We start from the raw sequence: 19,786 nt of genomic DNA, 5'->3' as shown, positions 1-19,786 counted from the left end.
TTTTTTTTTCATATCTTAATTTTTCTTTTTATATATTTATATACATAAGTTTAAAACACCGAATTCAAAAATATTTAACGTGCATGTTAAAAGTTAATATAAAAAAAAAAAAAAAAAAACATAAAAAGAAAAAATGAAAAAAATGTCATATAGAACTTTTATAATAAAAAATTCAAAAATATGAATTTAAAGGTTATTAAAAATTGAATTAATATATATATATATTTTTTTTTTGAAAAAAGAATTGGAAAAATGAATTATTTACCTACTTATTTTTGAAATGCTTCTAAAAAATACATTTTCACCAAAGTGTTTGCAATGTGTACATTTGAACGTAGCAGTTCCATTTAAAAACAAGAAAAATAAATTTTTAATAATAAGAAGTTACAATATTTTTGATAAACTACATGAAAAAGAAAAAATATATACATATTTATCATTTTTAGAAGATAATACGAAAAAAAAAAACAATGAAATTTTTAACATTTTAAAAAACAATAAACACAATAAAAGTATAGAAAACAATGTAGAAAAAGAAACAGAAAGTAAATACAGATATATAGATAATAATACTGTAGAAACATATCCATCTAATTCCATTAGTAACAAAATATATAAAGGAAGAGATTATAATATTAATATAGATGAAAATGAAGAAATAATAGAAAAGGAAAGAATAGAAGATGTCGAAGAAGAGGAAGATGAAGATGGAAATTTAGAAAGTGTAGAAGAAGAGGAAGATGAAATAAAAGGGGATGAAGAATTTGAAGATGATATTGACACTTTATTATTCACTAATAATCTAAACTCAAGTTTAATTGGTGAACTATGGCATTCTTCTGCCAATAGTGTATATAGAAGTAAAGAAACTATGAAAAATATAAATGTTACAAAAAAAATTAAAAATCGCCATGATGTATGTAACTACAGTGATCAAACTAATAAAAATATACTAAAAGATACAAATTTTAAAAGAGAAAACTCTGTTAATGAAAATACTAAATATGAAATTAACAGTGATTTAGAAATTCAAGTTAATAATGAAATAAAAATTAAAAATGAAAATAAAGATAATAATGAATTTAATTTAACAAAAGATGATAATTCCAAAAGAAATGACACAAAAGTTAATTCATTTATTAGCGAATTATATAAAGAAGAAAAAAATGTACTTGAAAAAATGAAGGAATTTTTTGAAAAAAATGAAGAAAAATTTATGAAATTTAGAAATTCGCTTTTATGCAAATTAAAAATATCAGAAGAGATGGCAAAAAAATATAAGCATTCAAGTAAGGAAACGAGTATATTTCAAAATCAGAAAAACAAGGAAGATTATTATAAAAATTTAATTAATTCTTTAAATTATACAGACAATAAACATAATTATAAAAAAAAAAAAAAAAATGTGAACTATGATAATATTGAAACAATAAAAATACTAGATATTGATAGTTTACCATGTAATGTGTTAAATCATTTATTTGCATATAAAATTGTTAAAAATTGTAGTGCAGAATTATGTTTAAAAATAATTAGTAGAATTGGAATGTACAGAGATAAATATTCTCAAGTATCGTATGAAAACATGATTAATTATTTAGGTCAAATAATAAATAACGATAAAAATGCAGAAATAATTGCATTGTTTTCAAGATGTTATGAAACAGTAAGTATTCCATTTCTAGTTAATTATGTAAGAAAATACGGTAGTTTTTCAAGATCTTTTATTGTTAGTATGTATGATAAATATTTTAAAAAAAGATTATTTGATTTTGTTAGATATGAAAATAATTTGGGTATAAGAAAAATACCAAATATATTAACTCACCCATATCACTTATCATCTTATATTAAATTATTAGGTGAGTGTTCAGCTAAAAAAGATATGTATATACAACTTAAAATAAGAGGATATATTCCAAATTCTTCAAATTTTTATGACGAAAAAAATATGGACGAGATGAATTATTTTATGAATCACGAAAAAGAAAAAACAAAAAAAATAAATATAGATGTAAATAAAAAGAAATCTTCCAAGTATATTGAAAGACCAAAAATGTATGATGTTATTTTATCTTCAGAATATTCTGGTGTCCCCATTGAGCACTTTATTGAGAAAACAGAAAATGAAAAAGAAACTTTAGGAAATTTTAACAATTTTATAGAATCAGATAACAGTTATTCATTAAATGATCAGGTGTTATCTGCAACAAAATTAGAGAAAAGAGAAAATGTAGATAAAAGAAAGGAACATATAAAAGATAAGCAAAAAAAAATCGAAGTAGAGGAAGAAGATGAAATGAAGTATAAAGAAAATATTAATAGCCAAAATAAAATAAAAATGCAGAAAAATATTGAGGAAGAGAATTATATAGGTAGTAACAAACCTAAAAATGATGATATTACAAATGAATATAATACATTAAAAACTACATATTGCACTAACAATAATGAGAGAGAAGAAGGTAATAAGAATACAGATTTTATTCTTGATGAAGATTGTGATATTTATTTATATAAAGGATTCAATAAGTTAAATAAGTCATCCTTTAAATTACAAACAACTTTAGTAAAATCAGAAAATGACAAAAATAAAAATGATTTAGTTCCATATTCAAACAACAATGAACATTTTGAAGAAATAGAAAAGAATGATGAATCGTTATGGGAATTACCATGGAAAACTAAAAAAAAAAATTCTTTTTTTTTTAAAGGACGATTTTTTAAAATTTTACCAGATAAAGGGTGGTCTGAAATTAAAGATATATCGAAAAAATATATAAGACCAAAAAGAAAAAGAACAAAACATTTTGTTAGAAGAAAAAGAATTTTACAAAAAAAAATTAAAATTAATTTATTTAAAAAAAAAATTTTAGAAAATTATAATAAAAGTAAAAATAAATAAAAATTTATATAACTAAAATTTGTATTTAAAAAAAAAAAAAAAAAATAGCCATTAAAACAACAATAAAAATAACATCAATAATTATTATAAATATAAAACTATGTATGAATATGAAAAATATATTATTCTAATTTTTGTTTCTTATTTTTTTTTAATGTTTTTTTAATTTATATCTTTCTTATGAAGAATAAAAACTTTTTTTTCTTTTTTTTTTAATTTGCTTCATTTGCAATTTTAATTATTCTTTAATATATTAAAATATTTGAACTTTTAATTTTTAAATGTGTTTATATTATTTTATTAGAATTTATTTATCCATTTTATTATTTAAGAAAATCTATCTTTTTCTTTTTCGGATAATTTTATATAGTCACAATTATTTTTTTTTTATTACAAAATTTATTAATAAAATATTTATATAATGCCAAAAGTTATAAAATAAAACAAATGAGATCATTAACCTATTCACAAAAAAATATATTTTATCATATAAATCATCTAATATCAAATTTATAAAATTTTTTATATCCATTTCTTGTATTATTTCCTCTATTTATTATTTATCTTTATACATCCATTATATGCAATTCTTAATGTAATTTTGCCTTTCTATAACCTCTTATTTATTTTGAATTCTCATTTAAAAATAATGAAGTAGCTGGTGAAGTACACGAAGTTAATGATAGCATTCTTTCTATATAAAAATCATTATAATCATCTCTAAATGTTCTAAAGCTTAATGGTTCTATTGATGTTTTTCTTAAATAACTTTCCCATCCTTTCATTAAATTGCCTCCATTAACATTGCAATTTTGATGATATTCTGATTCAAGTCTTAAAATTTTTTCTTCTAATGCCTTAATAGAATTTTCTAATTTTTTTTTACATTTTATAATATCACGTTTAACTTTATGCTTCATCTTACAAATAAAAAAAAAAAAAAAAATATTAAAAATATTAAAAATGAGAAGTTTTACATCAATTTATTTTTTTTTTTTTTAAATATTTCAGGATATCATTTTAAAAATTCTTTTAATTATATATATATATATTTATATATATATATATATATATAAACATAATAATTATATTTTATATTTTTAAAATATTTTAAATTATACAATTTTTTTTTTTCTTGTCTTCGCATGCACTAACTTTTTTTTTTTTTTTTTTTTTTTAAGATAAAAAAATGATATAAAATTTTAAAAGGTTACTACTAAAGCAAAAAAAAAAAAAAATATCTTATTGGTTGTACTTTAGAAATTTATTTTTTTTATTAAATCATTCAAAATTTATAATTAAAATAATTTATTTTTAAGCTATTTATATTTATAAAAATATTCCTTTTTTAGTATGTATAATAATTCCTTTATTCTTTTTTTAATCTTATCCATTTTTTCTTATTATCTTCATGTAATAAATTGTAACTTAAAGAATTTTTTTAGAATAGCTCAATTTTTTTTTTTTTGTAAATAAGAATATATTTTATTTAATTTTATTTTAAATGAAATAATTTATCTATTTTATATATTTTTATTTACATTTAAAAAAAAAAAAATTTATAGAAAAAAAAGGAATCAAAATAATTGTAAATTATTAAACTAATTAATAAACTAAAAACTGTAAGTCTAGTCATAAAAAGAAAAATTATATTTAACAAGGTTATTCTTAAAAGAAAATATATATTTTATTTAAATATATATATGTACGAAATGTTGAAAATTTTAAATAATAAAAACATATATAAAATTGACATTTTTTCATTTTCAATAAAAAAATTGAACAAATATACCAAAATTTACAAAATTTACAAAAAAAAAAGTCAAATTTTTTTTGTTAAAAATTATAACATAATTTTCATCTTTCTACTATATCTATAATGGTAATCCATATATAACAACAGCTGAGCCCGTTGTGTAAGGTAGACGACAGAATTGCCTAGCTTCCACTAATGCTTCAGTCATACTTAACCAGACATATTTTTTATTTTGATTCATTTTAAAAAGGTTTTTATTTAAAATTACTTCACAATCATAACAATTCTTAAAATATTCATACAAAAAATTACTCTTTTTTAAATATATATATGTATCTATATCTATAGTAACAAAGTTATCACCTACATCAATTAGTAAATTACTTTTTTCAAAATTATTAATTTGTAAATCCTCTTTTTCTCTTTGATCATTTTTCTTCAATAAATTTATAAATGAATTCAAATTGATTTTTAATATATTCATTTTCGTATTATAATTATTTATGTAGTTATAATTTGAATGAAATAAAGAGGAAGAATTTGGTTGGGTCCATTTCCAAAAAAAATTTTGTGTAAATCCATCAACTTCTCCATCTGTTACATTCCATAAATTACCAAAAATAAAAATACATCCACCAACAATATAATCATATGGAGTTCCCCAAACATCTAAATCAAAACCATGAGAAGAAACTAAACCTGAACTACATCCAATTAAAAACACACAACAATTTATTCCATCATTTTTATTAAGAATTAAACTAGAATCACTTATTTCACTTTTTGAGTATAAGTTATTGACATTACTGATATCACCCAAATTTCCTAAACTTTTTCTTTTAGATTTTTTTTCAATAATAGCTCTCTTTATGTCAAATTTACATGAATTTCTTCTCTTTTCATTATTACTTTCTGATAAGAAATCATACTTTCTTTCTTTTTTATATTTTGAAATTTCAATTTCATTGTTCTTTATTGTCTTTAAATCTCCTTTTTCCTTATTTTTATTCTTTTTTAAATCTTTATCATAACTTAAAAATGCGTTTTGAACATTTTCCTTCTTTAAATATTGCTCTCCACCTTGGTGACCACAATATAAATACAAATCATCGTTGCATAAATGTTTTAATAAAACATTTTCACATGGAATCTTACCAAAAAATCCATTCCAATTTTTGTACTTATATTTTTCTTTGTTTTTAAAATAAATAAATGGATATGTTGCATCCTCTGTTCTTTTTAAATCTCCATTAGGATTTATTACAAAAAATATTTTACTCTTTTTAGGATCAATTAATCTATTACTACTAATATAATAAGGAATGTATTTTATATATTTTATTTTTGATGGTTTTGAAAGATGCTCCACATCTGTAGAGTAACTTCTTCTTTTTTCTTTTTTACACAACTCTATCAAAGGATTTATTAATTTTTTTTCTTCATCAAAATATGCCTCAGATTCGCTAACACTTTTTTTTCTTTTTTTTTTTTCAAAATTACAAAAATTAGATGAGTTTTTTTTATAAATACTCATTATATTGTGAATATTCATTGATTTTCTAGCATTCATAAATATTTTACGAAGTTCATCTTCTTTTTGAATCAACTCCACGGAAGATAAAGATGAAGATGAGGAAGATGGATAAGAACTTTTTAAGCTAATTCTTCTTAAATTGTGTGCTCTCAACTCACGTTTCTCAACCTTTTTTAAATTATTATACACAAAATTTTCATTTTTTTTACTTAATTTATCTTCATTATTAAATCCTCTTTCATTGAATGACAAATTGTTTGACTTTTTTTTATTTTTATTATTAAAAGGATTTATAAAAGAGTATTCAATACATATACTTTTCCTTGATTTTTTACCATTTTTCTCTTTTTCATAAATTCCTTTTTTGTCTTTAATATTTTCTTTTTCATCATTAGTAATTATTAAATTATATATATTATTGTTCTTTGGCTCTTTTTTATTTTCTAAATCAGTGCTACTTGAATATTTCGAACCATTATATGTATCATGGATATTCAATTTATTATTCTTTTTTTTCTGTTTTTTTTCATTATTATCATATATCATATAATGAGTTAATTGTGTATGATTATAATTTTGATTATCTGTTTTTAATTGGTAGAATTTATTTTTATCATCTACCACTTTAATGTGATTATCATTATCATGATTAATAGTATCATTATTTTTAGAATTGTTTTTCTCATCATAATCTAGTAGTTTATAAAATATATTTGATTTATTTTTTGAAATACTATTATTTTTATTTTTTAAATATTGTAAATTATTGATTTTACTAACGTCGTTTTCATTTGTATTAGCTTCTATAACTCTTTTTTTTTCTTTGAATTTTATAGAATCACATAAATCATAACTATAAATAAATTTTGCTTCCTCTCCATCCTTACATATAGGAAATTTCCATTTCTTACAATATTCTTGTTTTATATATTCATTCATATCAAAATCATCACTTCCATTATCTTCTTTGCATTTTTTATCTGTAAATTCACTATCATTACTATTTGAAAATAAGTTATCATTGTTTTGAACTTCTTCTTTTTTTATTTTTCTTAACAACCTTTCATATAAATAGGATGTTACACTTTTTTGTATTCCTCTGACTATATAAGAATCTTTTAAAGGCTCCAAATTTTCAAATGGAAGTCTATTTAAATTATTGTGTATGTATATAATAAGTGGATTTTTTCTAATATTTTTACTTTTTATATTCCTAACATATATATATTTTTCTTTATCTGATTCATCTACTAATATATTGCACTTTATAATATCAGTAATAAATGAGTGAGTAATATTATTAAAGATATTAAAGATCTCCTTTGGATGAATTTGATTGTTTTCAAATATATCTATTAATATATTATATAAATACATTCTTAATTTTAAAAATGAACATTTTAATATACCTTTATCACATATTTTTTTTAAATCTAAATATTTTAAATAATTATTTTCTTTTTTCTCTCTATCTTTCCTTATTTCATTCAGATTTAATGTTCCTGCTATCGTAACTCTTTTTCGTTTATTTTTCAAAAAATCATTATCATTCTTATTTTTAGAATTTCCTGAATCATCTACTTTCATTGGACTCAAATATTCGTAAATTGTTGAATTTAATCTTTTGTCATTTTTTTTTTTTTTCTTTTTTTCACTTATATCAACATGTTTATCATATATATCTGAATTATTTAAGTCATTAATTACATTAGTAGTTTTTCTAATATTCTTAATATTATTATCGATATCACACAAATAAGTATTTTCTTTTAATTCTGGTGTAATAATTCTATATTGTTCAATGTTCGATATTGTTTCATTTTTATCTTCCTCTAGTGGATTAGTATAATTCTTATTTAAATTATTTTGTTTTTCTTTTATTTCATAACTTGATTTATTAGTCGTATCTATTTGATCATTATTTTCTTGTAAATTTAGATTTTCAGAATAAGTGTGTCTTCTTCCTTTTTTCTTTTCAATTTTCTTTTCTAATGTTAATATGGTTTCAATATCTTTATTAAAAAAAGGTAAATAACATGTTGCTGTTTTATTTATATCTAATGAATTATTTTTTACTGTCATATTATTATTATTATTATTATTATTTTCTTTTTTTATATTATAATTAAATTTCAAATACTTTTTCTTAACTTGAATAATTTGAACATTACAATTTTTTATAACAATAGAAAAAACAGTTAAATTTAAAAGAATATTTATAAAATTTAATTCGTCCCAATATTTTACTGAAAGAAAAAAATTTTTCCACTTGTTTATCCATGAAATAATATTTAACATATTAGAATAATAAAAAAGAGCTACAAAAATATCAAAATTGCTTTTTAAATAATATTTTTGATTATTAGCAGGTGATATAGTATCGAATATATATGTATTTACATTTTTGTCATTTTCTTCATTTGTTATAAATTTTTTTTTTGAAATATCATTTGAATTATTATTATTTTCATTGATGAAATTTTTTTTTTTAGTGTTCAAGATAATTAAAGGAATAGATATTAATTTATGTATAGAAAAACCTAAATTATTAGATATATCTAAATTTAGTATTTTCAAATGTTGTTCTAACGTATATCTATTATTCCACCATAAATCTATAAACATTTTTAAGTTACTTCTATTTTTGTCAACATTTTTTGATTCATGTAATATTTCACACATTATTTTTATCATATGCTGGTACTGTTTTAAAATTCTTTCTAATTTTTTTATATAATTCCATTTTTCTTTGTAAGTATATTTTTCTATATTTAAATGTATTTTATCAACATGAAAATATTCATATTTCTTTTTATTGATACAATTATTGGCGTCTTTATACAAAGATGAGAAAAAATATAGCACATCTAAATTTGCTTCACTTTTTTCTTTGATTTTATTTTTATCATCATATATAATCTTTGAATTAAAATGAAAAAATATATTTTCTTCATTCATATTATTTAATCTTTCTTTGTTCATATTTTTTTCTAAATTGAAATTATAATGTACTATATTGCTTTCACTTTTTTTCTCATCGTTTTCTCTATACATATATGATGAATCACAAATTTTGTTTTTTTTAATAATGTTCTCATAATCTTCTTTTTCTTCATGTAATGATTCATTATTTAAATAAATATTTTTTTTATAAAAATCAGTATTATAATCAGAATCTTCAAATACTTTTTTATCATTGATAGAATCCTTCAAATTATGCTTGTTATCATTTAAAGAATCCATTATGTTATCTTTAATCAAATGTATATCATCAACATTGAACATCTTTTCTAGCATTTGCTTATTATTTAGAATATTAAAAAAATTAAATATTTTTTCATAGTAATAATAACAATTTTCTTTATTTAAATTCTCTTCTTCATTTAAAAAGATTTCTTTATCTACTTCATTTTCAATACTTAAAGAGATTTCTTTATCTATATTATTTTCTTTAAATAGTTTAATTAATAATAGAAGAAAGTTCTTAATACATCTTGCAATATATAAATCGCTTCTATCATGACTCATTGATACTATTGAATAATCCCAATAAAAACATAAATTACTTAAATCCATTTGATTTATATATTCATAATTACAAATAATGCCAATATTTAAATTTTTGTTAAAGTTTTTTCTATAATAATTTTTTTGACTAATTTCCTGATCTATGTTACTTTTAATTGTATATAGTATTAGTTCATCTGTATATAAATAAAATAAAGATAATAATTTTCTAAAATAAACTTTTAGTAAGTAAAAATATTTTTTTTTTTTAATGAAAAATGTATTATTATTCTTATTTTCATTAAAATTATATAAATTATTTGCATAAGATTCTATAATTTGTAAAATAATTAAATTATTTTTTATATTTTCTATGAAAAAAAAAACAAAGTCTAAAAAAAATTGAGCTATTTTTCTCATTTCATAGATAAACGATTTTTTCAAAGTATTATATAGTAATAAGGATAAATATATTAAAATAGTTTGAAAATAATAATTTGTTTTATAATTTTCTTCTTTTATAATAATATATTTTAAAATATCATACATTTTTTTTTTTTTTTTTTTCCTAATATCTTTACTCTTTGTTTCTTTAATATTTGTTAAAAATTCATAACAAATAGTTAATACTTCAAAATAACTACATTCTCTAGAAGGAAATAAAAAAATTTCAACAAAATTAAGAAATAGTGTTTTATCATAATCATTAGATGTATTTTCATTAAAATCAGATAAGTAATTAGATACATTTTCTGAATTTCTCTTATGTAGACTGTTTTCATTAAAAATGTTTTTAATTTTGATAGTATCATCTTTTTGTTCATTATTTTTTAATAAAATTTCCAAATATTTATGATATTTATTGCCTGGAAAATAATTAGAACATATCTCAATTAAAGTTTCTTTAGTAAAATTAAAAAAATTAAAAATTTTAAAAAATAACAAAAAAAAAATATTACGAGAACAATCATTAGCTGAAGAATTTAAAAATTGTTGTTTTTTTATAGTATATATGCAGTCATCGCAAAATATATTTTTTATGTTTAAGAATAACAAAGTTATATAATATAATAATATTTTAACAAAATAGGAATTCATTCTTCTAAAATTATAAGTAAATAATCTATTATTGACATAATTTCTAACATAAATTAAATTATCCTTAAAATTATAATTTAAATATAAATAATTTAAAACTGAAATATCAATTAGTTTAAAGGTACCTATACATAAATTCAAATTATTAAAATCATAAAATTCATTTTCTATTATATTTGCCTTTTTATTTGCCTCATTTTCATCTAAATTTTCACTACTTGCCTTAAAATTATTTTTGCACCATTCATTATTATAATTTATAATTTTAATGTTATTTATATCATTTAGAATATGTGTTTTTATAATATTAGTGGTTTCTTCTTCATTGTCTATTGAAATGTTAAATATATCTGTGTCTACATTATTTATAAGAAACAGATTTTCAAAAAAAAAATTAAAAAAAACTTTTTTTTTTTTTTTGTTACAATTGTTAAAACATGTCAAAAAACTTTTGTCAAAATAATTTATTTCATCAGTCCATTTTTCATTTTGAAACTTATTTATTTTATCATAATTTCCATTTTTTATATCAAATATTGTATGTTGATTAGTTTCATTTAAATTATTATTTTTTAAATTTATTTCATCTTTTAAAATCATATTGTCTACTGATTCTATCTTTTCATGTAAATTAATTTTACATTTAAAATTTGGAGTAACATTTTTATTCTTTTTACATATTTTTTTATTTGTTTCACAGGTAGGAGATTCTTCTTTATGTTGTATATTTTTTGTACTACTGTGAAAATTATGTGATTGTTTTTTTTTAAAAATAATTAAACAATATATGTAAAGAATTTCCTTTTTATATTTAGTGGTCAAAATATTCATATCATCAATATTTTTTATTATTAAATTTAAATAATCAAAAAATTTATTTAATAAATTTTTATATTCATAAATATGCCTTTTTGTCAAATACGTATTGAGAGGAGTTTCTTCATAGTTAATATTTAAAAAATCTTCATCTTCATAAATTTTAAAATCATCAATGTCTTTTATTTTTTGCTTATTTGTTGTTTCTTCATTATTTTCAATTTTTTTTTTTTCATATATACCTAAATCATCATTCAAATTTTCAAAAAATATTTCTTCTTGAGTTAATAGCTCAATTCTCTCTTTCCCGCAGGTTAGAATAATATTTGTTAATAAAAAATAATTATGAATAATTTCAGGAAAATAAATTAAATTGCATATAAATAAAATATTTTTCTTTAAATAATAATAACTAAGAAGAAAATTATTTACTTTATATAGGATTTTAGAAATTTTCTTATAATATAAATTTATAAATTTTATATAATAAAAAATGTCTTTGTTTAAAAACATATTACAAAAAAGATTTTCCAAGTTCATAAGGATAACTTTATTGTTCATCTTTAAGTTTTCTTTTTCATCATCTGTTTTTTTTATTTTCGTTATCATATCAATGTCAAATTCATATAAAGGATGTTCAAATTTAAGAGAAAAAAAATCAGAGGATATATTAAAGTAAGAAAAATATTTAACCATAGTAAATTTCATAAAGGTTACTATTGGAATCATGTAGGTGTTAACAAATAATAAAAGACTTAAATATTTTGTTTTTTTCTTATATAAATATTTAATAATATTAAAATATAAGCAAATATTATTTTTAAAAAAGCTTTTATGATCATTTTCGTATTTTTTTTCTATTTTCTTTAAAATATAAATGCATTCTTTAAATACCTTTTCATTGTAATAAAACAAATAAGAAAAATTTAACTGAATTTGTTCTGAATAATTATATAAATATATGAAATTATTTTCATCAATGTCATCATTATCACTATTATTAACTTTTTTATGATTATCCTCTGCTTGTATGATCATCTTATTCTTACTATGCTTGTCACCATTTATATTTTTACGAATCACTTTTTTATTTACCGTATTATTTATTTTTTTTTCCTTTTCTAATTCCATTTTATATATTTTTGCTTTTACATGAGCTTGAAATTTCAAATTAATTAGATCTAAATGAAAAGTATCAAAAAAAAAATTGGATAAATATAATTTATCTGCGCAATATTTTTCGCAAAATTTCTGAATATATTCAAAAAAGTCTAAATAATAATAATATATAATATTAGCACAATTTAAAAAAAGTATATTAAATTTATTCTTACATACTTTTTCAAAACACATAAAAGCCAAATAAAATATAGACACACAAATTATTATCGTTTGCATAAAATTATGTAATTCATTATATATATTTTTAATATTATTTTCATTTACATTCGACGTTATTTTATTATAAATTATATTTAATATATATATTCTCCTTTGTTTGCTTTGTTTATATTTTTTATTGAATTTATATTTTTCTTTTTTATTTTTTATGTCATTAATAAAAACATATTTATTTTTTTCTTTTGAGTTTACACTATTTTTGTATGTTTCTTCATTTTTATCCATTTTACTTTCTTCATCACTGTTTTTTTCTGTCTTCTTATTTTCCTTTTCTTTATTATTTTCATTTAAATTTTTGCAAATATTTTTATACTCATATTTTTCATTAAATATGAATATAGACCAAAATTTAGATGTAAAAATTATGCATAGTAATAAAATATGTATGCAATGATAAAACATTTTATACAGAAATGCAATTTTGTATATTTCACTTAAATAACCAATTATTTTTATATCAATTTTTAATACAACTTCATTGAATAAATGCTCCTTTTCAAATGTGTTGTTATAATATATATCATATATATTATTTAAAATTTCAAAGATAAGAAAAATATTTCTCTTTAAATCATTTTGTTCATATATTTTGAAAGAATAAAAATTTTTTTTTTCCCTGCTTTTCCTTTTTTCGTTGAAGGAAATATTATAAAAATTGATATTAAATATGTCATATTCTTTTTGAAAGGTATATATTATATAATAAAAGGACAATTTATTTTTTTCTATATATTCATTGAAATAAAAAAATAGTACTATATAGTAAATGCATAACATATAGTTATTTATATATTTTTTCATTTTATTATATTTTACTTTTAAATTTATTAAATAATTTTTATTAATAATTAATAAGCTATTATATATGTTTTTCTTTTCCTTATTTAAATTATTTTCCATATTTAAAGGATGAAATAATTTTAACTTAAAATTATATATATTACACAAAAAATAATCATTTTCTCTGCTATTATACTTACATAAACTATTATTTTTAACGTTATTTATTATATCTTCATTATTATATTGGGTTTGTAAATTTTGACTATTCATATGATCAGTATTTGCATCAAAAAAGTAATTATCATAATCTCTTAGTCTTATATAATTTGTATTTAATTTTTCTCTTAAAATATTATTTAAAGTAAACATATCAAATATATTATTATATATATTGTTATTTGGATACAAATTATTGTTAATCTGTGTTTTCGTTATTATGTCTTTTTTCTGACATAATTCATTATTCCAAACAAAAATGTGATAATATAATTTATATAAATAATAAACATTATTTAAATATAAGAATCTCTTTAATGTTTCTGTGTTATTGTAGATATAATTATAAAATGTTTCTATTTTTATCACATAGTAACAATTTTTTAAAATATTTTTATAATAATAATCTACATCCATTTCTTCAATTTTTTCTAAAATAAATTCTAAAAAGACATAATCTAAATTATTAGAATAATCAGTATACTCTATTAATGTAAAACTTGATTGGGATGCATTTAAGCTACTGGAATCATTTTCATATTTTTCAATTGAATTTTCATCATAAGAATCATTTAATTTTTTATCTGTTATATCATCCATATTCTCTAATGTTTCATTTTTTACATTTTCATCATCAATTTTTTCATTACTTTTTTTTTCCTCCTTTTTAAAATCAAAAAAGTCAAAGAAATCCCTATTATTTTTAAATTTTTCAAAATAATTATGAGTAATATTTTCTTTTAAAATTATTTCGTATTTTTGAGAACAAACATTTTTAAAAAAAATAAAAAAACAACATGATCTACAAAAAATAAAATTTATTTGAATATAGGTAACTAATAATTCTTCAATATCAATTATAATAACTTGCTTGTTCATACTTTTTTTTATTTTTTTAATATTTTCTTTTGGATAAATAAGCTCATTTTCATTCATTAATTTATTGTTATTGCATAATTTCCTTTTTAATTGTTGCATTATTTCTCCCTGTTCCTCATTATAATTATTTATAAAATCAAAAATATTGAAAAATTCTAAATGATTCGATTTATTCACCAACTTTAAAATATCAATACATAATTTGTTAAACAAAAAAAGTAAGAATCTAAAAAAAAATATAAAATTTTTAGTTATATATTTTGATAAATATTCATAAAATATAAGAAATAATAGAGTGTTAATATGTATGGCTAATAAATTGTCTATTATTTTTTTCTTCTTTTCTTTTCTTTTTTTATCTTGATTAATACTTACAACTTTATTAAAATAAAAAAAATATTTCCATTTATTGTCATTTAACAAATTGTTATATATTTTATTATAATTTGATTTTAATAAATCATTATTTGTATAATTATTTTTATAATAAAGCATAAACTTTTTTATCTTTTTGCTTAAATAAAACACCTTAGATTTGACATAAAGGTTAAATATATGCCTAATAACCGTACAACTTTGAATATTTATTTTATTATTAGTAATATATATTTGTTGATAATAGTTATAGATGTAAGAAATAGATGATCTCAAATATTCTTTTGTGTTATAATCACATTTACTTATTATTTTATTCAATATATTTTCAACAATGACGATTATTTTTTTATAATTTTTTTTTTCAAAGTAATAAAACACTTCTAAATCTATAATAATAAATAATAAGTCAATGTGTGGTATATAATAATTACTCAAATATGTATTTCTAAATTTATTTATATCTTTATTCTTATTATCTTCATCTACTTCATCTTTTGAAGCTAAATTTGTTATATTATTGTACTTTGGTGTTTCATTTACGTTTTCATCAAAATTATATTTTATATTCCTATTTTCTTTTATATTTTTTAATATATCATCATTACATATAAAATCTTTTTTTCTTGTAGAATTTGAAAAATGTTCTTTGTCTAAAATATTATAAGATATATAATCAATATTTGTTTTCCTTTTTTTTACATTTTCATTATTTAAAAATACAGGAATTAAACCTCCCATGCTTACTCTTTTTTTTTTATTGATACTCAATACATTACCGTTGTTAAAATTGCTCATGTCTTTATTCCTGTCATTTGTTTCACCTATATTATTATTTAGGAATTTTATGGGACTAATAGAATTTAAATAATTATTATCATTATTATCATTATTAAAATTATCTTCCTTTTTTATATCAATATAGTTATCATTAATGAGAAATTCATAAAAACCGTACAATTTAATTGTTGTATTTATATTTATTGGATTAAAAGGCAAACTAATAAATTTTGTATAAATAAATTTTAAAATATTTAATAAAAAAAAGAAACTTTTATCTTTTTTAATAAATTTTATAATTTTAATAGTAGTATTATAAAATAATTCAAAAAAAGTATATTTCATTTTGTTTAGAACTTCCAAAGGAATTTCTAAGTAAATCTCCCATACAGATATAATGTTTATAATAAATAAAAAAGTATTTAAATATAATGTTTCAATAAATTCATTTTTATCAGATAAAAAAAAGTTGTTTTTATGTTCTTTATCACTTAATATTTCATATATATCATCAAGATATAAATGACAATAAAAAGACGATTTTTCATTGGATTTATTGGATATTTTTTCTTTTTTATTTAAGTTTTTAAAAAAAAAATTAAAATTGTTTTTATATTTATTTAATTTATCAATATCTTGCTCCATTACAAAACTAACATATTTATCAAAAATATTATAAGCTAATATTATTAAATTTGAGTCATAAATTTGTTTTAAAACATCATCATACTTTAATTTGGAACATATATAAGAAAAAAAACTAATATTTAAAAGAGATATTTTTAAAAAATTAACAAATATATTTTTACAAATAAAAATATTAAAGTGAACTTCATATTCATCACTCTTTTTAAAATAGTTAAGGATACTCTCTGAAATAAGTATACATCTTTTCACAGATAAAATTATATTATGACAAAAATTTTTTAAATCAATATTTCCTTTTTTAAAGTTTTTGTTAATATAAAAAATAGAATTTTCGAATATAGGCATATCTTTTTTTTTTATTTTCCCTGTATTCATTTTCGTTTTCTTCATTTTTAAATATTCCTTATTTTCATAATTAAATGCATCACGTTTATTATCATCATTTTCTTCTGTATCTTCATTATCATTTTCATCTGTATCTTCATCATCATTTTCATCTGTATTTTCATCATCATTTTCATCTGTATTTTCATAATCATTTCCATCTGTATTTTCATAATCATTTTCATCTGTAATGCTATCTCCATCATTAGAGTCATTAACTTCTTTGTAGTTACTCTCTTTTTCTAAATTATTATATAATTGTTCATTTGTTTTTTTTTTGTTCATTTTTAAAGAATTTCTTTTTGTATCACTTTTATTAATTTCATTTTTTAAAATAATGTACTTCAATGGGGAATGATAAGGTTTCATTAACTTTATTAGCTTTTTACTTTTATATTTTTTTTTTTTTTTTAAATCTAAAATATATTTTTTTAAAATTAGTTCATTTTCATTTTCTTTATAATCTATATTTAATATAGAGGAAAACATAGAAATAAAATTTTCATGATTTTTATTTATTGTATATATATATTTTCTAAACACACTTTTATCTTTTTCAGACAATATTTTAATGATATCTAAATTAGAATAAAACACATTAATTTTATTTATTTTAATAATTACACAAACATATAAGTCATAATTATTAGAAGGATTATTATTTATATCTATATATTTTTTTAAATGCTTTTCAATGAAATCATCAATCGTTAAAACAATATATAAACATTCTTGAATTTTCTTATATAATCTTTCTAATGTTATAAAAGAATATTTTAATTTATAAGTGGAACCATTTTCTGATTTTTTACTTTGTAATATTTCTTCTGTGTTCTTATCAATATAAAGTTTTTTAAAATACTTATGAATATAAGAAATAATGTAGATAAAACTTAAGTTATTATCATTATTTAATAAAATAAATCTTTTTATATTATTATTTATATTGCATATTAATTTGGACAAAAGATAAAATAAATAAGAAGTAGCTTTGAAAATAACTTCGTCATCTAGATTTCTAGAATTCATTAAATTAGAAAGAAAACTTAAACAAAATTTTAACAATTCACTTAAGTATATTGGTGAGATAAATGAAAAATTATATTCCTTTTTTTTTATGTAATTTTCACTCTGTTTATTTTTTAAATAAAAATTTTCTTCAAATAAAAAAAAACTAAAAGTGAATTTTAAAACTTTCAGTGTATAATTTACATTTTTAGTATCAGCTACAAATTTTTTTCTTAATTCATCAAACATAAAACTCCATAATATTTTCTTATTTTTGTTATTTAAAAAAATGCATTCACTAATATTATCTATTTTATTTTTCAATCTATTATTTTTTTCTGTTAATATAGGAGATGAACAGTTGTTAGTACTATTACTAAGTAGTGTTATTTTTGTTCTTTTTGTTTCTTCCTTTTCATTATCTACTGTTTTTATATAAAACATTATCTCAAAAATATGAAAATAAATAAAAAATAATTCCAAATTTAATAAATTCAAAAAAAAAAAAAACATATTAAAATCAGAAAATGTTATTTTAAACAAATTTTTAATAAAGTTCAAAAACATATTATAGCTATTATTAATAGAAAAGAAATTCAAACCTAAAATATTTCTAGTATTTCTACAATTTTCATGCTTTAATATTAAAGAGAAATTTTTTTCACTTTCATTTTTTATTTTTTTATTCTGTTGCTTCTCATTATCTCCTTTTTTTTCTCCCAGACTATTATCATCTTCATAATAGCATATCCATATGTAATTATATAAATTATAATCATTAATATTACTTACATCTTCAATTTTTGTTGAATTTATTTTATGAATCTTTTCCAATACGTTATTTTGAAAATCAATAAAATCTTCTTTTTCAAAGCTTTTTATAAAATTAATGTTTTCATTTATAATAATTTTATTTAACTCTAATATTACTTCTTTTATATAAACACTTACTTCTTTCTCATTTAAAGTTTTTGTAGAAAAAATAATTCTTTTTTTATCTTTAATGCAAAAATAAATAAAAATATTATATAAATTTATTAAAAAAGAACATTTAATGAATTTTAAGCTAATTAATAAATCAACAAACTTAAAATAATAATAGAATATTAAAACTAATTTATCGTCTTTAGATAAAAAGACCCACAAATATGTAATATATCTTAAAATTAGGAATAAAAAATCTACATAATTTATATTTTTTGTTAAGATAATTTTGTTAAGTAAACTTTCGAACATATAAAATAAATACTTATGGATGTTTTTATCTTTGTAACTTTTTATTAAATCATTATAATTTAATTTTTCTATATAACTTTCCTTATTAAATAGTTCGTAAAATTTTCTAAATACACGTTCATTCACTTTTTCACCAAAATTTTTAAGTTCTCTATCTATATTTTCTAATACATCCAATAATATATTATCGAGTTTATTGTATATATTTAATTCCTTTTTTATCATTTTTATTTATCTTCTAATTTTTTTTGTTTTTTTACTTTGTCTAAATTATATTTCTAATTTTTTTCTGATCATTTTTTTCAAATAATATTAATAAAATCATAAAATAATATGGCAGATTCACATTATTCTTTTTATATTATAAAAAATTTTAATTTCACATAGTTTAATTAAAAATGAGAATTTCTTTTTTTTTTTTTTTTTTTTTTTTTTTTTTTTTTTTTAACGAGAAAAAAAC

General features: G+C 18.1%; 3 protein-coding genes across 3 annotated transcripts; 1 reads left to right on the top strand and 2 right to left on the bottom strand.

Annotated features, from left to right (window-relative positions):
* Window positions 1-280: 280 nt before the first annotated feature.
* Window positions 281-2,905, top strand: PGAL8A_00526700 (conserved Plasmodium protein, unknown function; the record flags this gene model as incomplete). The annotated part of the gene is made up of 1 exon (XM_028674106.1): window positions 281-2,905. The coding sequence occupies one exon, from the start codon at window positions 281-283 to the stop codon at window positions 2,903-2,905; it is 2,625 nt and encodes an 874-aa protein (XP_028530492.1).
* A 623-nt stretch (window positions 2,906-3,528) lies between these two features.
* PGAL8A_00526600 (histone acetyltransferase subunit NuA4, putative) lies at window positions 3,529-3,825 on the bottom strand (the record flags this gene model as incomplete). Its single annotated transcript, XM_028674105.1, has 1 exon — window positions 3,529-3,825. The coding sequence occupies one exon, from the start codon at window positions 3,823-3,825 to the stop codon at window positions 3,529-3,531; it is 297 nt and encodes a 98-aa protein (XP_028530491.1).
* A 954-nt stretch (window positions 3,826-4,779) lies between these two features.
* Window positions 4,780-19,551, bottom strand: PGAL8A_00526500 (peptidase family C50, putative; the record flags this gene model as incomplete). The annotated part of the gene is made up of 1 exon (XM_028674104.1): window positions 4,780-19,551. One exon carries the CDS (start codon window positions 19,549-19,551, stop codon window positions 4,780-4,782), a length of 14,772 nt encoding a protein of 4,923 aa, XP_028530490.1.
* Between the last annotated feature and the right edge of the window lie 235 nt (window positions 19,552-19,786).

The sequence above is a fragment of the Plasmodium gallinaceum genome (assembly GCF_900005855.1).
Source record: "Plasmodium gallinaceum strain 8A genome assembly, contig: PGAL8A_v1_152, whole genome shotgun sequence".
Classification (NCBI taxonomy): Eukaryota; Apicomplexa; class Aconoidasida; order Haemosporida; family Plasmodiidae; genus Plasmodium; species Plasmodium gallinaceum.
This window is presented reverse-complemented; position numbering and strand designations above follow the sequence as displayed.